Raw genomic sequence first — 19,146 nt, forward strand, 5'->3', positions numbered from 1 at the left:
GGACCACTTGGGCATGATCTATATACTATAAATGCAGACAAAAAGTGTGTGCGCAGGTCTCTTGGCTGCTAGATTCAGTTTCAGTTCCCAGCACACGCAGAGGACTGCAGATCACTACTCTTTCTGTGAATTTTTCCCTAGATAAATAAGCCTTTGTTTATACTGCATTCTGGGCTATGTGGAACTCTTTTGCATGGCACATAATATTACCTAAGTAAACAGGAAGTGCATTGTAAGCAACCTCTAAAACTCTAGAATTAACAGAGACATCTTGATGCTTCAACAGTCACCCAAAGTTCTTCTGTAACATGGGCATCCATCTTCAGCCTACAGACCCATAGGATGATGATATAAGATAAAGGATAAAGATAAAAGATATAGGATATGAGATAAAGATAAAGGATAAAGGATAAAGAATATAAAGGACATAGGGTAAAGATAAAGGAAATGGGTATAGGATATAGGATAAAGATAAAGGATATAGGATATGGGAAAAAGATAAAGGATATAGGATAAAGGTAAAGGATAAGAAATACCTCTAAAAATGTTTACTATCCTAGCAATTAGAGAAATGAAAATCAAAACAACTTTGAGATTTCATTTTGCCTCAGTCAGAATGGCATAGATCAAGAAAACACCTTACAATAAATGATAGAGAGGCCATGGGGGAAAGGGCACTCTTATCCACTGTTTGTGAATTGTAGATTGGTCCAGCCACTCTGGAACTCATGTGGAGAAATCTCAGAAAGTTAAAAATAAATCCACTCTATGACCCAGTTATACAATGCCTTGGCGTATGCCTAAAGGGCTGGACATCTTACTCCTCAGGTACTTGTTCAGTCACGTTCATTTCTGCTTATTCACAATAGCTATAAAATGGAAACAGCCCAATGTCATTCAGCTGATGAATGAATAATGAAATGAGACCATGAAATTTCAGGTAAATGATGGGACTGGAAAAGACCATACTGAGTGAAGCAACCCGGTGCCTGAAGACAAATGTCACATGTTCTCTCTCATTTGAGGTTACAAGCACCAAAATCTTTAGATGTGAGTACATGTCCTGCAGTAACCGCAGAAAACCAGGAAAGTAAAAAGGGACTATTCCTGGGGTGGGATGAGCAGAGAGAGGGAAAAATGGTACAAAAGATCTGATGGGGAAAAATGGGAAAGAGGAAGCGGTTCTAATCAGGGAATAGGGAAGAAGATGAATTCAGAAAGAGGGTAAAAATAACAGTGAGATGCCTGAAAAAAATCATAAGGAATCATGCTATTAACTATCTACCTAAAATACCTGTAATGCACAAAAGCTGGTATATAAATATGTATTTACAATTTTTATTTCTACAATACACAACTTTTTAAAGTAAAAACCAATATTGGAAGTTAAGCCACGAATCTAAATCTGCTTTCTGACAAGCGTTTCAAGTGATTCATTAACATTTTAACAGGTTTGAAAACACACAGATCTAGAGCGGGATTTCCATGCGGTGGGATTTCCCCTATCTGTGCAACAGCAGGAGAAAACCAGCAAGCTGTAGGAAGATCATCTGATCTTGAATGAACTCGGCTCACAAACAGAGTCTGTGTACTGTAAAATATGCCTGGCTCATTTATTTTTACTATTAATGCTGACTGTGATCTAACTTACCTTTCTTTCTTGTATTGTTTACGAAGAGGTTGTTGCCATATGCTTCACTCTTTGTTCTACTTAGTGAGACAGAAGATTTTTCCTAAAATAACCCCCAATTTGGAGTCTAACCAATACCAACTGCAGAACAACAATGTGTGAATAAACAGCTTTAAGTCCTTTGAACCTAGGACAATAGAGCTCCTGATAGAGAAACACTGCAATTTTAATAAAAAGCCCTGTGAAATGCATATTTAGTTGCTATGTACACGTACAATGACATTTGTGGTTGATTATTATGAAAGGTTGGCTAATTACTAATGGAGCACCAATACTCTTGGCTTGATCTCATATCCAAAATTTTAAAGTTATTATGATTCTTATTTGAGATTACAAAATAATTATATCATTTTCACCTTCCCTGTCTTGTCTCAAACCCTCCCATGAAGCCCTTGTTCTCTTTCAAGTTCTTGTCCTTTCTTTAATTCAACTGTCATCCCATGCATATATGACTGGAACCCAGCCATCTGCTCAGGGTTCAGCAAGCCACAAATTTTGAGGGAGAACCTAAAGTTGCCACCTTACTAAACCAGTATCACTAATTGCATTACAAATGTTTGCCTTTATACCCACAGATAAGCATAGAGGGTATAGTAGAGAGTCTGGAGGAAGGAAAGGGAAGAGGGAAATGATATAATTATAATCTCAAAAATAAAAATTTTTAAAATTATATATATTAGGATTTAAGTAGTTAGCATACATATAATACTTTGTGTTTTGTTTATTTTTGAAGGTTGTCACCTGGTTGTTTTTTAATTTTTATTTATTTATTTATTTATTTATTTATTATGTATACAATATTCTGTCTATGTGTATGCCTTCAGGCCAGAAGAGGGCACCAGACCCCATTACAGATGGTTGTGAGCCACCATGTGGTTGCTGGGAATTGAACTCAGAACCTTTGGAAGAGCAGGCAGTACTCTTAACCTCTGAGCCATCTCTCCAGCCCCACCTGGTTGTTTTTTATGATTAAGCAATTATATTTCAAAACAAAAATAATTTAGATAGTGCTTTATATAACTAATCTTTCATGAAAACCATGTTGTTACCTTTCTGTTTTCCTCTGAATCAGTAGAAATAATTTTAACACTATATAATAGGATAGGGCTACCTTCTCTGAGAAATTTTCCAGAACATTGAACCCTTCCTTTTTAGGTCTCAGCTTAAACCTTCTATGCAGGAATAGAAGGTGTCATGAGCCTCAGTGGGTCTGTCTCCACAGTGTTGCTTTTCAACCTGGAAAAAGACTGGAAGGACCAAGTGTTCTAGGGATGGGAAATGAACCCTACCTGAGTGTGTGGTTTCTTGCCAAGCTTGGCTGACGTTCTTGTAGCATTTCAAAAATGTTTGGCTGGCGAAGAAATGCCACAATCTTGTCATTATATGCTGAAACAGAGAAAAAAGCAGAACAATGGTGAGTTAGGTGACAATAAAACTACCCACTTCACCCTAGGGAATAACGTGACATTTGAATTTCTCTTAAGGAAATAAGCTCTTGCATAAAAATGGGACAAAAGCATTATTATCTTAAAAGACAAGTGAAAAGAGAGCAGTCTGAGCAGTGATCTGGAAGTCCCGGGAGTGTGCAGGGTGTCACTTCATCCACATTTGGGAGGAGGATGAAGATGAGAACAGCTCTCCTGTGAAGACATCTGTATTTATTCTAGCCTTCGTGGTTCTTTTCCAAAGTTAATATGACAGAAGATCCTTTGTGAGTTCAAAAAAAAAATCCTCTTCTGAGTGTTTTGCAATTGCTACTATGGCTGTGTGTGGATTTTCCAGCCATAGGGATGAAAATACACATTATTCAGACTCTCTCACCTCATTTTGCTTAAAAGAGTTGATGACTGTGCTAGCTTTCCTCATACACACATGGAAAGGGAGACATAGATTAAAGAGTGCACAGAGCAACAATCTTATCCAGCTCTCGACCAAGAATTCCCACTGGTGCAGTAGTGGCATGAATATAACAGAGGGTGTCAACCACATTATAAAATGGATTTAGGACTTGTTCTACAGGAGGGAACTCTAGTCTGATCTTCTAAAACTGATGTAGAATATGGCTGGGGGGGGGTCACAGGCCTGGGGAGAACCATTAGTATGTTGATAGGTGGGCATAGTATAACATTGCCCCTTTATTATTTATCTTTTTACTCACAGAGGAGTGCAGTTCCCACTCCGCATCAGAGAAGCTTCTTTTTGGCTATGGATGGTGCTTAGTGCAGAGACTCACAGCAGGTCAGAATGCAGAGGCTAGGCGACTATATATCACTCAGCCCTAAATGGGACATTTGGAACACACCCTTTCACTCAAGGATCATAATACATCACAGAAAATGGGGAGAAAGATTCTAAGAGTAAGGAGGTCAGGGAAGAGAAGACAAAACAATGTCTCCTGGATACGACAGGGCTGTGGGACTTAGGAACTCACCGCAGCGGCAGTTGCTACACGCCGGTCAATATCCCAGCATGTACAGGGAGGGGCTCATGAGGTCCTGTCACAAACTGAAGAGTTATCGGTGTGGGAAGTCCTCCTGTATATGTGTTGCTTTTATTGGTTAATGAATAAATAACCTGGCTTGGCCTGTGATAGGGCAAAGTAGAGCTAGGTGGTGTGTGTGGGGGACTAAAGTGAATTCTGGGAGAAAGAAGGCAGAGTCAGTGAGATGCCATGTCACCACCAGAGGAAAGACACAAGTTGCCAGCTAGAACCTTGCCGGTAGGCCACGAGCCTCATGGTAAAATATAAAGTAATAGAAATGGTTTAACCAAAGGTATAAGAGCTAGCTAGCAATATGCTTAAGTGATTGGCCAAGCAGCGATTTAAATAATATAGTTTATGTTTAATTATTTTGGGAGTCTGGGCGGCTGGGAAACAAACAAGCAGCCACCTACAAGTTATTAGCAGTTGATGAATGGTAGGAGAGGGAGAGCCGAACTTTTCAGTAGTGTGTCCTTTGGTAGGGTGAGCATTCTCCAGCAGATGGCCCTATACCCATGTGTATATGGGCAGCACTAATTGGACAGAGTGGGTTAAACAGGAGGAGGGATTGAAAGGAGTTGGAAGGGAGAGTGGTGGGTAGATCATGATCAAAGCACGTTGTATACATGTTTAAACTTCCTAAATATATATTAAAATCATTATATTAAAAACCCACACCTACATGTAGCTGGGTGTAGTGGCAAAGTTCTACTCTGACATCTAAGGCAGAAAGATCATGATGATTCAATGCCTGCCTGGTCTATGAAGGAAGTCCTGCCTTAGCAACTTCATGAGGCTATGCCACAAAAATTAAAATATGGATATATGTCTTAATGTAGAGTATTTGCCTAGCATATGTAATCTTCTACATATAATCCTTAGTATAGCAACAGTGAACAAACAAAGCAACGTAAAACCTTGCTTACACCAACAAGAAAATGAATCAATTGTTTCACTTAAATCCTGTATTTCTGGATTTAATTGACTATTGAATAAAACAAAGAGGAAGGGTGTGAGGATCTAGAAAATGAAGGGAGTAAAAAGCTGGGAAGTGTCATGAAAGAGGAGAGGGCAGGCATGCTGGTGCGCAGGACAGTCAGGCGAATCTTGTTTAATTTAGGATAGCCTAGTCTACACAGTAAGTACCAGGATAGCTAAATGTACACAGTGAGAATCTGATTCAAAAGAAAAGAAAAGAGAGAAAGAAAATGCAGGACTATTAAAAAGGCTCACGGCAGAGACAGCAATTGGGCTGCTAGGGGCACAGTGACTTAGGATACATACCCAGTGGCAATGACTCATGTTGATGCTGACTTCGAATGGCAGCTATTAGGCTGTGTCCTGGCCTGGCCAGCAAGGATGCTCCTCTGTTTCTAGAGACTTCGGAGGCCTAATTTAAAATAAAAGTGTGAGATTGGAAATCTGTCATCAATTATGGATTTTCCTTTAAAACCATTTTTCCCTGCATGAATATTTAAAACATCTTGGCATCACCTAGATTCAGAAAATAAAGTTACAATCCTGAAAATGATGAAAGCCAAGCAAGTATTAAAAACTGAGTAAGTGGAATGTTGTATTATGCTCTGTAAAGGGGATTGTGTCAAACGTCATGGGTGTTAATCACTGACCAGAAACAGAGAAATAAATTCTCTATAAGCACTAGTAGAAATCTAGGTCTGTGATTTTCTTTTCAGAGCTTTGACATTGAACTTCAATAGCGAACATGGGTTGTACTTGCTCTTTAGATAATATTGACCGTTCTCCAATAGCCCTCTTGGCTTAGCATCTATTGTTCCAATCACTGCTTTGGATTCTTTCCACATTGTATTTTGATTACACAAGTTTATACATATAACATCTAAGGTTTCAAAGAAAGTAAATTCATCCAAAGTTTTTAATTGTGGGAGAGAGAATTGGGATTTTAACTAATATTTGACTGTAAGGTGTTAATTTATACCAAACCCCACTCTCAGACTACATCCGGTATCTTGGTTTGTGTTGGAAATTTTGACAAAACCTCCTGTGATAAATATCTTTACTTAGCTTAATATCCATACTTATGATGATTAATTGAAATATAGATCAATTTTGAAAGTTAATAAATTCGCTAAGTGCTAAAGCATGATAATGATTTTATTCTAGCATGAGTCTATACTTATTTTGTTCCTTAAGACCTTAAAGCCCAGCATGGTGGTGCATGGCTGTAATCCTAAATGTCTGGAAATGGAAGTAGGGATAAGAGGCGCTGGGCAGTGGTGGTACACACCTTTAATTACAGCACTTGGGAGGCAGAGACAGGTGGGTATTAGTGAGCTCAAGGCCTGCCTGGTCTACAGAGCGACTTCCAGGACAGCCAGGACTGTTACACAGAGAAACCCTATTTCAAATCCCGCCCCCAACAAAAGGATTTGGAGGTTAGTCTAGTTCTCAACAAGTCCAGGTTACTGAGTGAGACCCTGTTTCAGAAATGAAATAAACAGAAAAAAGAGACCAAGATAATATAGCTTTTCCATTTGGAATACGTATCAGCCATTGTCCGCCTTCTAGCTTCTACCTGTTACATATCTTGACTTCTCCTGTGTCAGGGCAAAGCTACCAGAAGAGAGAGGTAAGGAGAATAGATGGGTGAAGTTTGAAAATGTGATAAGTAGAGTCCACTTGGATTAGATGAATTATGCATGTTAATGCCCTTTCAGATAATTCTTGGATGGTGAAGAGGACAGTTATTAACTGAACTGCGTCAGAGCTATCTGATATATCAATGTTTCATAAGCAATGCAAGTCGTACCCTCGATCACACTCTTTCTTTTCAAATAGAAAAGGTTTGAAAAAATATTTGCTTGCCTACTTATTTTTGTGTGTTCGTGTGTGTATGTGTGTGAGCATGTGCATGCGCATATGCAAGTGTGTGTATACAGGCACATACCACAATGCACATATGGCAACCAGAGGAGCATCCCCTGAGTTAGTTCTCCCCTTCTGCTTTGTGGGAAGAAACTCTAGGATCAAACTCAGCTATCAGACCTGAGTCCATCTTATTGGCTAGCACACATTTTTAGAATTTATATTTCAGACAACTACTTGCAATTGTAAGAGATTTATATCTTTAGCAAATTTGTCTGCAGGACCCAGTTTTCTTATTACATGCAGTTATTCCACATCAATATAGACATTGCCTCAATTATATTAAAAGCCTTGGGTATTATAAAAAAAATTAAAGTGGAATATTTCAAGTTGATGCAGAAATTTTAATTTATTCTCTATAATCTCAGGACAACATAACCCTCACCCTTTGAAATGCTATTAAAGGTCCCCGGGGAAGGGGGTGCTGTGCACAGTGAATCAGGAAGCTGCGACATTGCTTTCTGTAGTCTGAGAATGATTGAATCTTAAGGTTTGACATTTGCATAAGCTTTGGAGATGTAAGACATTCCTCTTCATGTGACCACACGCTCATTTTATGTCTAGGAAGAAAGATGTCACATGCTTCAGGAGTTTCCTAAAACAGTGACATCCAAGAAGCCCCACAAAAGACCAGTTCGTTTTCTCATGTTGGCAGTAAGCCAGGAGTTACCTCGGGAGAACTTTCTCCCAAAAAAAGCAGCCAATGGCCGCTCTTCTAAATCAGCATTCTGGAGCAGTGGCTGTTAGATGGGTTGCTGTGGTTCCAATTCCCTATTAGCTGCATGGAAGGTCTACCTAGAGCGACATTCTGCAGAACAGATAGGCAGGGAGATCCTTCCCGTAGCGCTGTTTCCATGTTTTTACCTCACTGTATTTCACTTCCCTAAGTTTCCACAGGAAATTTACCTCAAGATCACATCTCTTGAGATCCCTGTGTTTTCTATGAAAAGAGGTCTCAGATTGTCAGTCAGGAAGGAAAGGAGGATTTACTATAACATTATTTGGAATGGATTGGAAGTAGAAAACAGCAGCGTTTTTATTCTTGGCTTGAGAAAAGGAGAAAGGAGCCAGTATGGGATACAGGGTTCAGTTTAGAAAGGCAGTGAATACGGTCCTTCAGAAAGGCAGCAATCTTTTGTTGTTCAGCAGGAAGTAATTATAAAGGGTAAAAAAAATAAAACCAGGGAGACTGATGGATGGGGACAGAGTACTCAAAGGTCCCGATTCACTCTTCTTTTTTTCTTTTCTTCTCCCTCTCAGTTCTTAGTTTATGGTCATATTATTGAAGTTCTCTCTAGGGTCTTATGGAGAGGTAAAATTTTAAGTCAGTCATATGCTGAATATCAGCAATTTTGCCCTTTTAGTAGCATTTGCAGGTAACCAGATGACAATAGGATTCTTTTGATGTATATATAGAGATCTCTTGACATAAGTCTCCTTTACACCAGGTAGATTTTCAGTAAGGGTGATTTGGGCAGAGGAAGGAACAGAAGGGAGCAGCCTGAGGGATATGTAGGTAACTGAATGGGCACCCCACAATGGTGGTTTATTCTTCCATTGCAAAAATATGCATATGCCTTCATCCCTCATAGGACAGACAACCCTAGATCATGAAAACCAAGAAAATTTTTTTCTGGCCCCAGAGAAGAGCAAAGACTTGGGATCAGTGATTCAGGGCATAGAGAACTTACCTCTCCAGCACTGTAACTCCGGAGCCTCTGGAGGTGCTGTCGATGGGTCAGATGACTGGGAAGGCGGCCATTCTGAAGAGGGATTCGGGGATCAATGAAAGTGGTAGCTCGGCTGTTGTGGTCCACAAAGAAAGACTGCAGATGGACAAGAAGACAGTGCACTGTGAGAGATGGGAGCTGATACACTAGGCTCTTATCGGACCCGGTGTCTTAGTTTTGTCTCCTATGGCTATGACAAAATACTTGAACAAAAGCAATTTGAGGGTGAGAGGGTTTATCCTGACAATTAGAGGATAAATTGACCGTGATGGGGAAGTCAAGGTAGCAGAAGCTTGAAGCAGCTGCATCCACGATCAGGAGCCAGAAAGCAAATGAATCCATGCTGCTCCTCAGTTCCTCCTCTCCATCCATATACTCCAGGATCTCAGCCAGGGAACAGTGTCATGCCTGGGGGGTGGGTCTTCCCACCTCGATTAATGTAATCAAGAAGACCCTGCACAGGTGCGTCCACAGGCCATCTCTTGGGTGCTTCTCCACTCTGTCAAGATGACAGTTAACGCTGGCATCGCAGCCATCATACCTACTTTTGACTCCTTCTCTCTTCTGTCATTTCAAACCTACCCGACACTCATCTTTAAAATCAGATGAGGAAACAGACATGAGAATTCAACAGTAGTTTCTACTGTTATTAATAGATAGCTTTAACACAGTTGGGTGTGTATCTTCATGACACAGGTGTGCATGGAAGACAAAAGGGGATCCCTGGGGCTGGAGATACAGGTTGCTGTAAACCCCGGACATGGAAACTGAACCTGGGTCTTCTAGAAAACAATAAAATTGACTTCATTCTAATGATGCAGAAATTGTTGAATTTAAATAAGCCAAACCTCCAAATTCACCACATAAATGAACTCAAAGAAAGAAATCACACGGTCATCTCAACAATAAATATAAAAGAACTCTTTGAGAAAATCCAGCATTATGAGTCACAGAGTTAAGGATAGAGGAACATACCTCAACGTAATTAAGGCTAGACTGACAAACTGTCTTTGGGTTTTTTTTTTTTTTTTTGATGTGATAAAGCACCAGAATCAAAGAGACTTCAGGAGGAAGGGTTTACTTCAGCTTTCCACTTTCAGATCACACTCCATTACCAAGTGAATTCAGAACAGGAACTTTGGAAAGGAACCTGGAGGCAGGAACTGAAGCAGAGACCAGGGAGGAACGCTGCTAACTGACAGTTTCTCCTCATGGCTTGCTCAGCCTGCTTTCTTAAAGGACCCAGGACCACCAGCCCAGGGTTGGTACCACCCACTGTGATCTGCGTCCTCCCACATAAATTACCAGTCAAGAAAATGTCCTACAGACTTGCTTACACGATCATATGGCATCATTTTCTCAATTAAGATTTCGTCTCCCAGATGACCCTAGCTTGGGTCAAGTTGACATAAAAATCAGCCATTATACACTCTTACAGCCAGCATTGTGCCAAGTGAAGAAAAAAGCATTCCCACTAAGACCAGGAAAAAGACAAGGGTGTACAGATTTTCTGCCCCACTCAATAAATACAGTGTTTGAAGTTTTACTAAATAATACATAAGAAGAAAACAAAAGGGATAAAAATAGAATAAGAAGTCAAAGTATCCTTAGTCACAGATATGAGAGACACTAAAGACTCATCCAAAACTTACAGATGATGAAAATGTCCAGCAAAATGGCAGAAACAAAAGTAATATTCCCTATCTGAGAATCTGTGTCTCCACATTGCAACATAATATTTTTTATTGTTTCCATTGAGCTATGTATTTTCCCACTCCCCTTCCTTCCTCTCTTTTCCCCTTCTACCCTCCCCCCTGAGCCCTACACTCCCAATTCTCTGGAGCTATGGATCGTAGTCCGGTTATCCTTTGTTTTTCTTTTAATATTCAATCCACTTATGAGTGAGAACATACCATGTTTGTCTTTTTGGGTCTGGGTTACCTCACTCAGGATGTATTTTTTTTCCTAGATCCATCCATTTGCCTGCAGATTTAATGATGTCAAATAAATGAGTTTTTAAATGACTGCTTGGGGTTCAGTTCATCAGAAAGCCGGGACCTTCCTGCTGCTACACGGGTCTTAAAGGGGGAGGAGTGGATGGGAGTGTGTGGAGAGGAAAGGTTTTGCGGAGGGACTGAAGAGAAGGAGGGGAAGCTATGATCATGCTGGACATTTTCATTAATTAATTAATTAATAAAAAAGACATCTCATACTCATTGATTCATAGAATAAATGTAGTGAAAATAACCATTTTTTAAAATAAAAATAGGCTTCTTGCCTATTCAATGCAATTCCAATTGAAATTCCATCCTATTCTTCACAAAAAGAGAAAACAAAAACTGTCAAAAGTTTGGACAAGGTTAGAAAGCATTCATATTCTTTGTCAAAATATCACAAGAATAGTCTCCAGGCCAAATATTAATATTCTTCTCTAAAACCTCTTGAACTGGGCCTCCACAATTCAGATCAGTCTCAGCACCACTGTCTTCCATGCTCCTACTAGTGCGGCCCATTAAGCCCCACTTAAAGCATCCAACTGCTTTTCAAATCCAAGTCTCAAAGTCTATAGCTTTCCAAACAAAAGCACAGTCAGGCCTATCATAGCAATACCCCAGTCTCCAGTACCAACTTATGTCTTAGAGTTTTATTGCTGTGAAGAGACACCACAGCCACGGCAACATTTATAAAGGAAAACATTTAACTGGGGCTGGCTTATGTTTCAGAGGTTTAGTCCATTATCATCAAGGCAGAAAGATGGTAGTGTGCAGGCAAACATGGGCTGTAGAGGTAGCTGAGAGTTCTGGGTCTGGATTTAAGGAAGGATTAGAAGGACTAGGAGTAGGTGTGGCCTTGTTGGAGAAAATGTGTCACTGGGGGTGGCCTTTGAGGTTTCAAAAGCCCATGCCAGGCTCAGTCTCTCTCCCAGCCCACAGACCAGGATGTAAACTCTCAGCAACTCCTCCAACACCTGCCTGCTGTCTGCCTCCATGCTCCCTGCTACAATGCTCTCTGCAGTGACACTAATAGACCAAGCACATAACACTGTAAACAAGCCCCCAATTAAATGCTTTCTTTTATATGAGTTGCCTTCGTCATGGTGTCTTCACAGCAGCAGAACAGTGGCAAGGACAGAAGTATTGGGAGGTGTGGCCTTGGAGGAGGTGTGTTACCGGGGACAGGCTTTGAGGTTTCAAAAGGCTTGTGCCTTCCCCGTGTTTATCTTGTCTTAGGATGTGAACTCTCCACTTCTGTTCCAGCACCATGCATAACTACCACATTCTATGCCATGATTATCATGGGCTTTAATCTTCTGAAACCATAAGACCCAAATTAAATACTTCCCTTGTATAAGATGGCTTGGTTATAGTAAAGTAACTAAGACATAGGCCACTGAATAAAAGCACTCAATGGAAAATTTAAAGACGTAAAGTGGATAGATAGCAATCCTCAACCAAGCAGTATGTATTCCCCTGGAGAGCAATTGTACAATTTGGCTTCTAAAAGGAAGAAGTTAAGAAGGTAAACATCTCATAATGCAGTGTCCATGCACCGTGGAATGAGTAAGAAACCCTGACGTCAAAAGTCACTCTCTTCGTTTTCCTCTGGGGCTAATACTAAACCTCCAAGACATGTAAGCATCCTTCTCCATAGTCGTCCCCTCACTTCCTTCCACATCCGCATTGGTGAGCCCGAGTGTTTGGCGAAAGTCCTACACACTGATTGTCCTCACCTTTCCCTGATGATCGGTTTTGATCTCCCAACCCCGAGGCAGTTCCAGTCTGGTGTCTGCAAACATGTTGATGAAATTCACCAGGTCCCGGTTATGCTGGTAGCGTTCAAAATTGCGAGCATCTCGTCGGACCTTCAAAATCATGTGCTTCAAACAAGTGCTACTTGTGAAGACCCGGTAGGCACTCTGAGATGGTTTGGGGAAAATGAAGGAGGAAGGTGTGAAATTAGGAAACACAGAGTAAACACACTGAGTGCTCTAACATGTTCTAATAAGAGTCCAGCTTGGGGGTGATTCGTGTGAGCTAAAATTGCAGGCATAGCAATGTGGAAATGTGCATTTGACACACATGGCCTATCCAGAGATCTTTCTAGTGTCAGCCATCCTTGGCTTTCCCAGGCCTCACTCTATGTCCCTGAGCATCGCCCTTCTCCTCCCCATTTCTTCTCTGACTACAGAGCTATGCTTTTGATCCTTTTATCTGTTTAACACACGATAATAATTTATCATAATTAAGGGTGGTCTTCAGAAGGCTATCATTCTAGTGAATCTTATATAGTATCTTTAGATAAGGGAATGAGAAGAAAAGAAGGCTGTTTTAGGAATTCCTACATTAGTCAAATTATAATTTTATGCTACATAGATATTTCTGTACCCACAGCAGAAGTCTTGTTCCCTTCAGTATATCTCTGGGACTGCCCCCAAATCATCAAGCTACCTAGATGGTGTTGGGATGGGCACGTGAATACTCAGATGTGCCTCTGTGCACATGTATTGTGAGGAAAGAACACAGTGGGAGGCTAGAGAAGGTTAGTCCAGTGAGTCCCGCAGCCCTAAGGCCCACAGGAAGCCCAGAATATAGTGCAGAGGCTTCAGTGTCTGACATACTTGTCACCCTGTGTGATTCCCCACTACTCACTGGGGATTTGCTCTAAATAAACACACTTATTTCCTCTTTTCCCAGCCACAGCCTTTATCATTCCACTAAAGTGCTGCACCTGCCTCAGAGAGCCCTACGAACTCCCTTCCTCCAAACAGAAATCACTCAGTATTCCTTGGGTCTTCACCTGTTATTCACTAGTTGGCCTTTGGAGATCCAAGCGCCATTGACTGATTTCTCAAACAATTCCTCTGAGCTAAGCCATTTCTCCCCATTCCCTCAGCACCTATTGAGTCTGGGATTTGATCCTCCTTTACTTGATTGGTGGAATCAGCTTTTGTTCTCGAAGCTCTCAGCACTTCTCTGAGATTCCGCCAGAGAAATGCTTCATCAAACTACCGAGTCATCAGAGCTGGGCCAGGAGAGTAGGATAGACACCTTTGCGGTTTGCTAGGCTGCTGGGTCCTCAGCGTTTCTTCCACGTCTGCCATACACACTGTAGCCACACTGTAATCTTGACCACTGCATCCTTCCTAACACACTGCCCCTTTGCCCCATTCCCTTTCAACTTGCGAGACTCAGTTCTGACTTTGCCTCCTGCCTCTTGTCTCTCAGGCACTTTGCTCTCTCTCAGTTTAGACTTTGTCACTCATCATTAGACTGTCTAACACATTTGTCTCCTCAAAAAATTCAAGAAAAGAGCATGTATGTAAAATGAAATCATAGTTAATATTAAATTTTTGAAGTATATCAAAAGATAATCTAGTTATTATTATCTAAGAAAAAGCTGTCTAAATGTTTTTTAATGAAGATGATCTTATAAAATGGTTAAGGATAAAGAACATTTGGACACTTTATACTCGTTTTTTTTTTTAAATTTAAGATCAATAAAGCAACACACATTTGTTTGCAAGGAATTTTCACTGATATGATCCTGATGAAACCCTTAGAAAGGCAAAAGATTTTCTAAATCCTCCTTCTTTACTATGTGACTCACATGGAAATGTCTGAGATGCACACACACACCACACACACACACACCACACACATACATACACACACCACAAACACACATACATACACACACCACACACACATACATACACACACCACATACACATACATACACACACCACACACACACACATACACACACACCACACACACACACACACCACACACACACACACCACAGACACACACACACCCCACACTCATAGAAGGCCATGCATTTGAAAAAGAGAAAGGAATGGAAAGAAAGGAGGGTAAAGAAAGAGAAAGGAGAAATGATTTAATTATAATCTCAAAAAAGGAAATAATTAAAAATTCCTTCTTTTTTTTCCCCTGAGCTCCCAGAGTAAAATTCTAGCTCCTTTATCTTAGTAAATGACTACATAAGCTTGTTTTGGGTTTTCGGAAAGCCGGTCCACCCTGTCTCTGTTTCCCAAGCACTCACGTAGTTGGCATGCAGCACAGTGAAGAACTCGGGGTTGGTGATGAACTTGACCGCCGGGGACTGCAGCAGCAACGTGATTTTTTGTGAGTTGACTGGAGAAAGTGACCCTTCTCTCCTCAGATCTAGAAAGAAAAAAGTGAACGAAGCAACAGAATACGTTGGGCAGAAGGTCTTCCCACATTGAGTATGTGTCTTCCCATAGCAGAGCACAGAACCCCACAGTGACATGGCCAGGACAAGAATAGCAAGTGTTCCTTGTCCAAAATGCTTCACATCAAATGTGCTTCAGATTTTTTTTATTTATTTTTTATTTTTTAAATTTTTTTTGGTTTTTTTTTTTTTTTGGTTTTTCGAGACAGGGTTTCTCTGTAGCTTTGGAGCCTGTCCTGGAACTAGCTCTTGTAGACCAGGCTGGTCTCGAACTCACAGAGATCCGCCTGCCCTCTGCCTCCCGAGTGCTGGGATTAAAGGCGTGCGCCACCGCCGCCCGGCAACTTTTTTTTTTTAATTTTTTTTATTTTTTATTTTTTTTTGTTGAAGATTTATTCAGGGGGTTATTAAGGGGGAAGGGGAAGGCAGGGGAGGGAGGGAAGGAGAGAGGGGAGGGAAGAGGGATGGGGGAAGCGGAGAAGTTGGGAGAGAGGCAGAAGTGAATCTGCCTCTCCGAGAGGAAGATGGAAAAGAGCCAGATTTTTTTTCAGATTCTAGAACATGTGCATTTTCATATTTTAGTGATGAAGCGAATGCCTGAACATGAAATTTATGCACCTTTCATCTATACCTTATATACATAGCCCAGAGGTAATTTCACACGAACCTTTTGAGGCAGTCTCACAACACAGGGCAACCCAATTTCAAACTCATGATCTTGTTTCTGCCTTCTAAGTGTTGCGATTAGTCATGTGTCATCATACCTGGTTTACACAACATTTTAAATATTTTTATGCATGAGCTATATAATTTTCCTTTTGTGGCATCATGTTGGCATACTAAATATTTTGGATATTTTTCGAGCATTTCTAATTTTGAGGTTTTCTATTTGTTTGTTTTATCTATGGAACAGTCCTGGCTGTCCTGGAACTTGCTTGTAGACCAGGCTGGTCTCAAACTCACAGAGGTAATTTTCAGTTTTTAAAAGTCAGGCATCATTATTTCTTGGTAAGCTTCTTGTATAATTTCAGCTAGGTTCCAGTCCTCTCTCTTCACCTTCCTTTGTCTCTTTTTCTTGTTTTGTTACAAGTGTTACGTGTAATTAAGACACTTTACAGACGTTTCTCCTCCTATAAACTCTTCTCTGCAGTGGGATTTTCGAGCTCCTGAACGGGGCCTGGCCTTGTGCTTTGTCTACTACCACAAGACAGGATCGGCGTGTCCGTCCTGAGAGACCTAAGCACCTGTATCTCAGTTTCTCCTCTGTCCTCATGTCCACTAAAGGAACCAGCCAGAGGGACAAGCTTCCCAGATGAGGCCATCTCAGTCCAATGCCCACACAGTTAACACAGCAGGTGACCAGATAGGAATGAGCACAGCAACGTCCTGACTAACCTGCCAGCTTTGTTTAGCTGACATGGCTCACCTGCAGATCTGAGGTGTAAATAAATTGTGAGTTTTATCTGCTAAAATTGAGGCTTTTGTTACACAGTAAAGTACATGTGATTCAATACCAAACCCAGAAATAATCCTAGGTACTGTTTCTTATCCTGCTTCTAGTTACTTGATGTCCCTCAGAAGACTGAATAAAGCAATTAGTTACCGAAAAGCCTAAACCATATTTGTTACATCTGATAGAGAAGACAGGATAGAGACAGTTAAAATCACCCATTGAAGTGTGTGAGTGCATTTAAGAAGGAAGGAGCCAGCATGGCGGATGGCCGACAAAAAGATGTCTCCCAGTTACAGCGTGCTTATTACAGTCTTAAAATTACTGCAGCTGTTTTTGTCTGCACAAGACTTGCTCAAGATTGGGCCCATCAACAATTCATCATGGATTAGGGAGGGTCCCAAGGCTAAGGCCCTCCGTGAGGATAGTTAACAGTTATTGGGGGAGTTTCATGTCATTTCCTTTACACTTGTTGACTTGTTCTAATAAATAACCTCTCACCTATTGTCAGGTGAGAATCTTTAACTACTAAACTCAGTGGGCCACACACATAACACATGTGTGTACCATAGATAACATGGAAGTAGGATGGGGGCCTGTTATAAAGAGGGGTTCTGGCAAAGAAGGGTGAGGGCAGTAGGAAATTTTATCTAAAATGATTAAATTCATTATATAAATGTGTGAAATTATACAACATTGAGAACATTTTAAAAATTAAATAAATAAGCAAGTCTAATATCTATGTTGCCACGAATCACAGACCTGCCAGGATGAGAATTAAAAGATCTACTTGCTTAGACTGTTTCTGAACTTCTTTGACAAATCTGTCACCATTTACCCCAATTCAAAAAGAAAGTGGCTTACTGGGATTTCACTTTGTTAATCATTTATGTTATTTTTGGTACGAAGAGTGGAAGCCAGTCTCATGCTTTTTAAATATCATTATTGGCATCTCAATTAGGTTAGAAATAAAGAAATGAAAAACAGGAAAGTAAGGCTTGATGAAACAATTTGCTCTTGGACTCTGTGAACAAGAAGGCCACCAGAAAATCTCTTTGTGCTCAGGTTCCTCCTTGGTTGAACTGAATTTTATTTTTAGTGTACAAGATTCATTAGAAATGGATGGTGAATATTTATCACATTTTATAAGTGGAAATCCTAAGGGCACCAAAAGATACATTGCCTAACAATGCAGGAGTCTGTATTTTCTTTCTTTCTTTCTTTCTTTCTTTCTTTCTTTCTTTCTTTCTTTCTTTCTTTCTTTCTTTCTTCCTTCCTTCCTTCCTTCTCTTTTCTTTTCTTTTCTTTTTTTGTTTTTTTTTTTTGAGACAGGGTTTCTCTGTAGTTTTAGATCCTGTCCTGGAACTAGCTCTTGTAGACCAGGCTGACCTCGAACTCACAGAGATCTGCCTGCCTCTGCCTCCCAAGTGCTGGGATTAAAGGCGTGCGCCATCACCGCCCAGCCAGAGTCTGTATCTTCTAAGATTCCTGGCGGGAAGCTTTGGGGTCTCCCTTACTCACGCTTCTAGTTCCTCCATCTTGTTCGCCCATATTTTTTTGCTCTCCTATCTGTGGATCACGCGGCTAGCCTGTGAGGCAAGGTAAGGACTTGACTAGCACACACTCCTGTCACGCCACGTCCAGTGTTCTGAGTCCCCTCCTCCAATACCTAAGCTTGATTGGGATGATTCTGCTTCCGAGTCGCTCCCTCCACCTCCACCTCCTCCATCCGGTATTTGCTCACAGATTTGGTTGCTAGAATCTTCGTCAGGCCTCTCTGTTGCAATGGTCCTCTGAATGTTTTGATACCTGTACATTAGAAAACGGAGAGACAAGAGTCAACTTGTGTTTTCTAATGCTCTGAATGATGCAATTGGAAAAGTCTGTAGACAATTGTATTGAAATCAGAAGAGAAGTGTCTACAACTCCAATAAAATAGCCAGAATAATTAATAAGGCAGCGATCTCCACATTGTTTGACTAGGTAGCTGGACAAATCTATTTCATAGGACTTAGAGACTTAACACAAGAGAGTGGTGGAAAGGGAGGGGAGATCTGGGAATGTAGTTTTCAATGCCATAGCTCCTCCCAGTTAAGATAAAATGGAGCTTATATGAGTCTTGTGTTCAGGAAGGAGATGGGGAGGGCTGTTTCAGAAGAGGGGGAGGAAGGAGAGCAAATCACCAAGTCTGCAAATATAATTCAAGATGAAGTGAGGAGCGCACCCAGTCCTGTATAGGGTCATTCTTCCGCAGCAGGCTTCTGAAGGAGACAGTACCCTGTTCCTTCCCTGACCTCAAGGAGCAAAGTTTTTCCACCATGGTCTCCAAACTGCTCGCAAGAAGATCTGTTAACTTACATTAACTGAAGAAAACTGAAAACCGTGCTTCTAAGAGACTGTTGAGATACTGTTCTATGTAGAGACTGTTGAGATACTGTTCTATGTAGAGACTGTTGAGATACTGTTCTATGTAGAGACTGTTGAGATACTGTTCTATGTAGAGACTGTTGAGATACTGTTCTATGTAGAGACTGTTGAGATACTGTTCTATGTAGAGACTGTTGAGATACTGTTCTATGTAGAGACTGTTGAGATACTGTTCTATGTAGAGACTGTTGAGATACTGTTCTATGTATCTGGGTTTGAGATCCACCGGCCTGTAGTATCGCCACCT

The 19,146-nt window shown here is 40.8% G+C and overlaps 1 protein-coding gene across 1 annotated transcript in view; it reads right to left on the reverse strand.

Annotated features, from left to right (window-relative positions):
* The window catches only part of Hecw1 (HECT, C2 and WW domain containing E3 ubiquitin protein ligase 1), a 123,810-nt gene that overhangs the window by 24,303 nt on the left and 80,361 nt on the right, over positions 1–19,146 (reverse strand). The window contains 6 exon segments of the mRNA XM_038334596.1: positions 2,980–3,076; positions 5,457–5,562; positions 8,768–8,902; positions 12,537–12,722; positions 14,873–14,994; positions 18,142–18,281. Of these exon segments, the coding sequence (XP_038190524.1) occupies positions 2,980–3,076; positions 5,457–5,562; positions 8,768–8,902; positions 12,537–12,722; positions 14,873–14,994; positions 18,142–18,281 (786 nt within the window).

Source organism: Arvicola amphibius, chromosome 6, assembly GCF_903992535.2.
Source record: "Arvicola amphibius chromosome 6, mArvAmp1.2, whole genome shotgun sequence".
Classification (NCBI taxonomy): Eukaryota; Metazoa; Chordata; class Mammalia; order Rodentia; family Cricetidae; genus Arvicola; species Arvicola amphibius.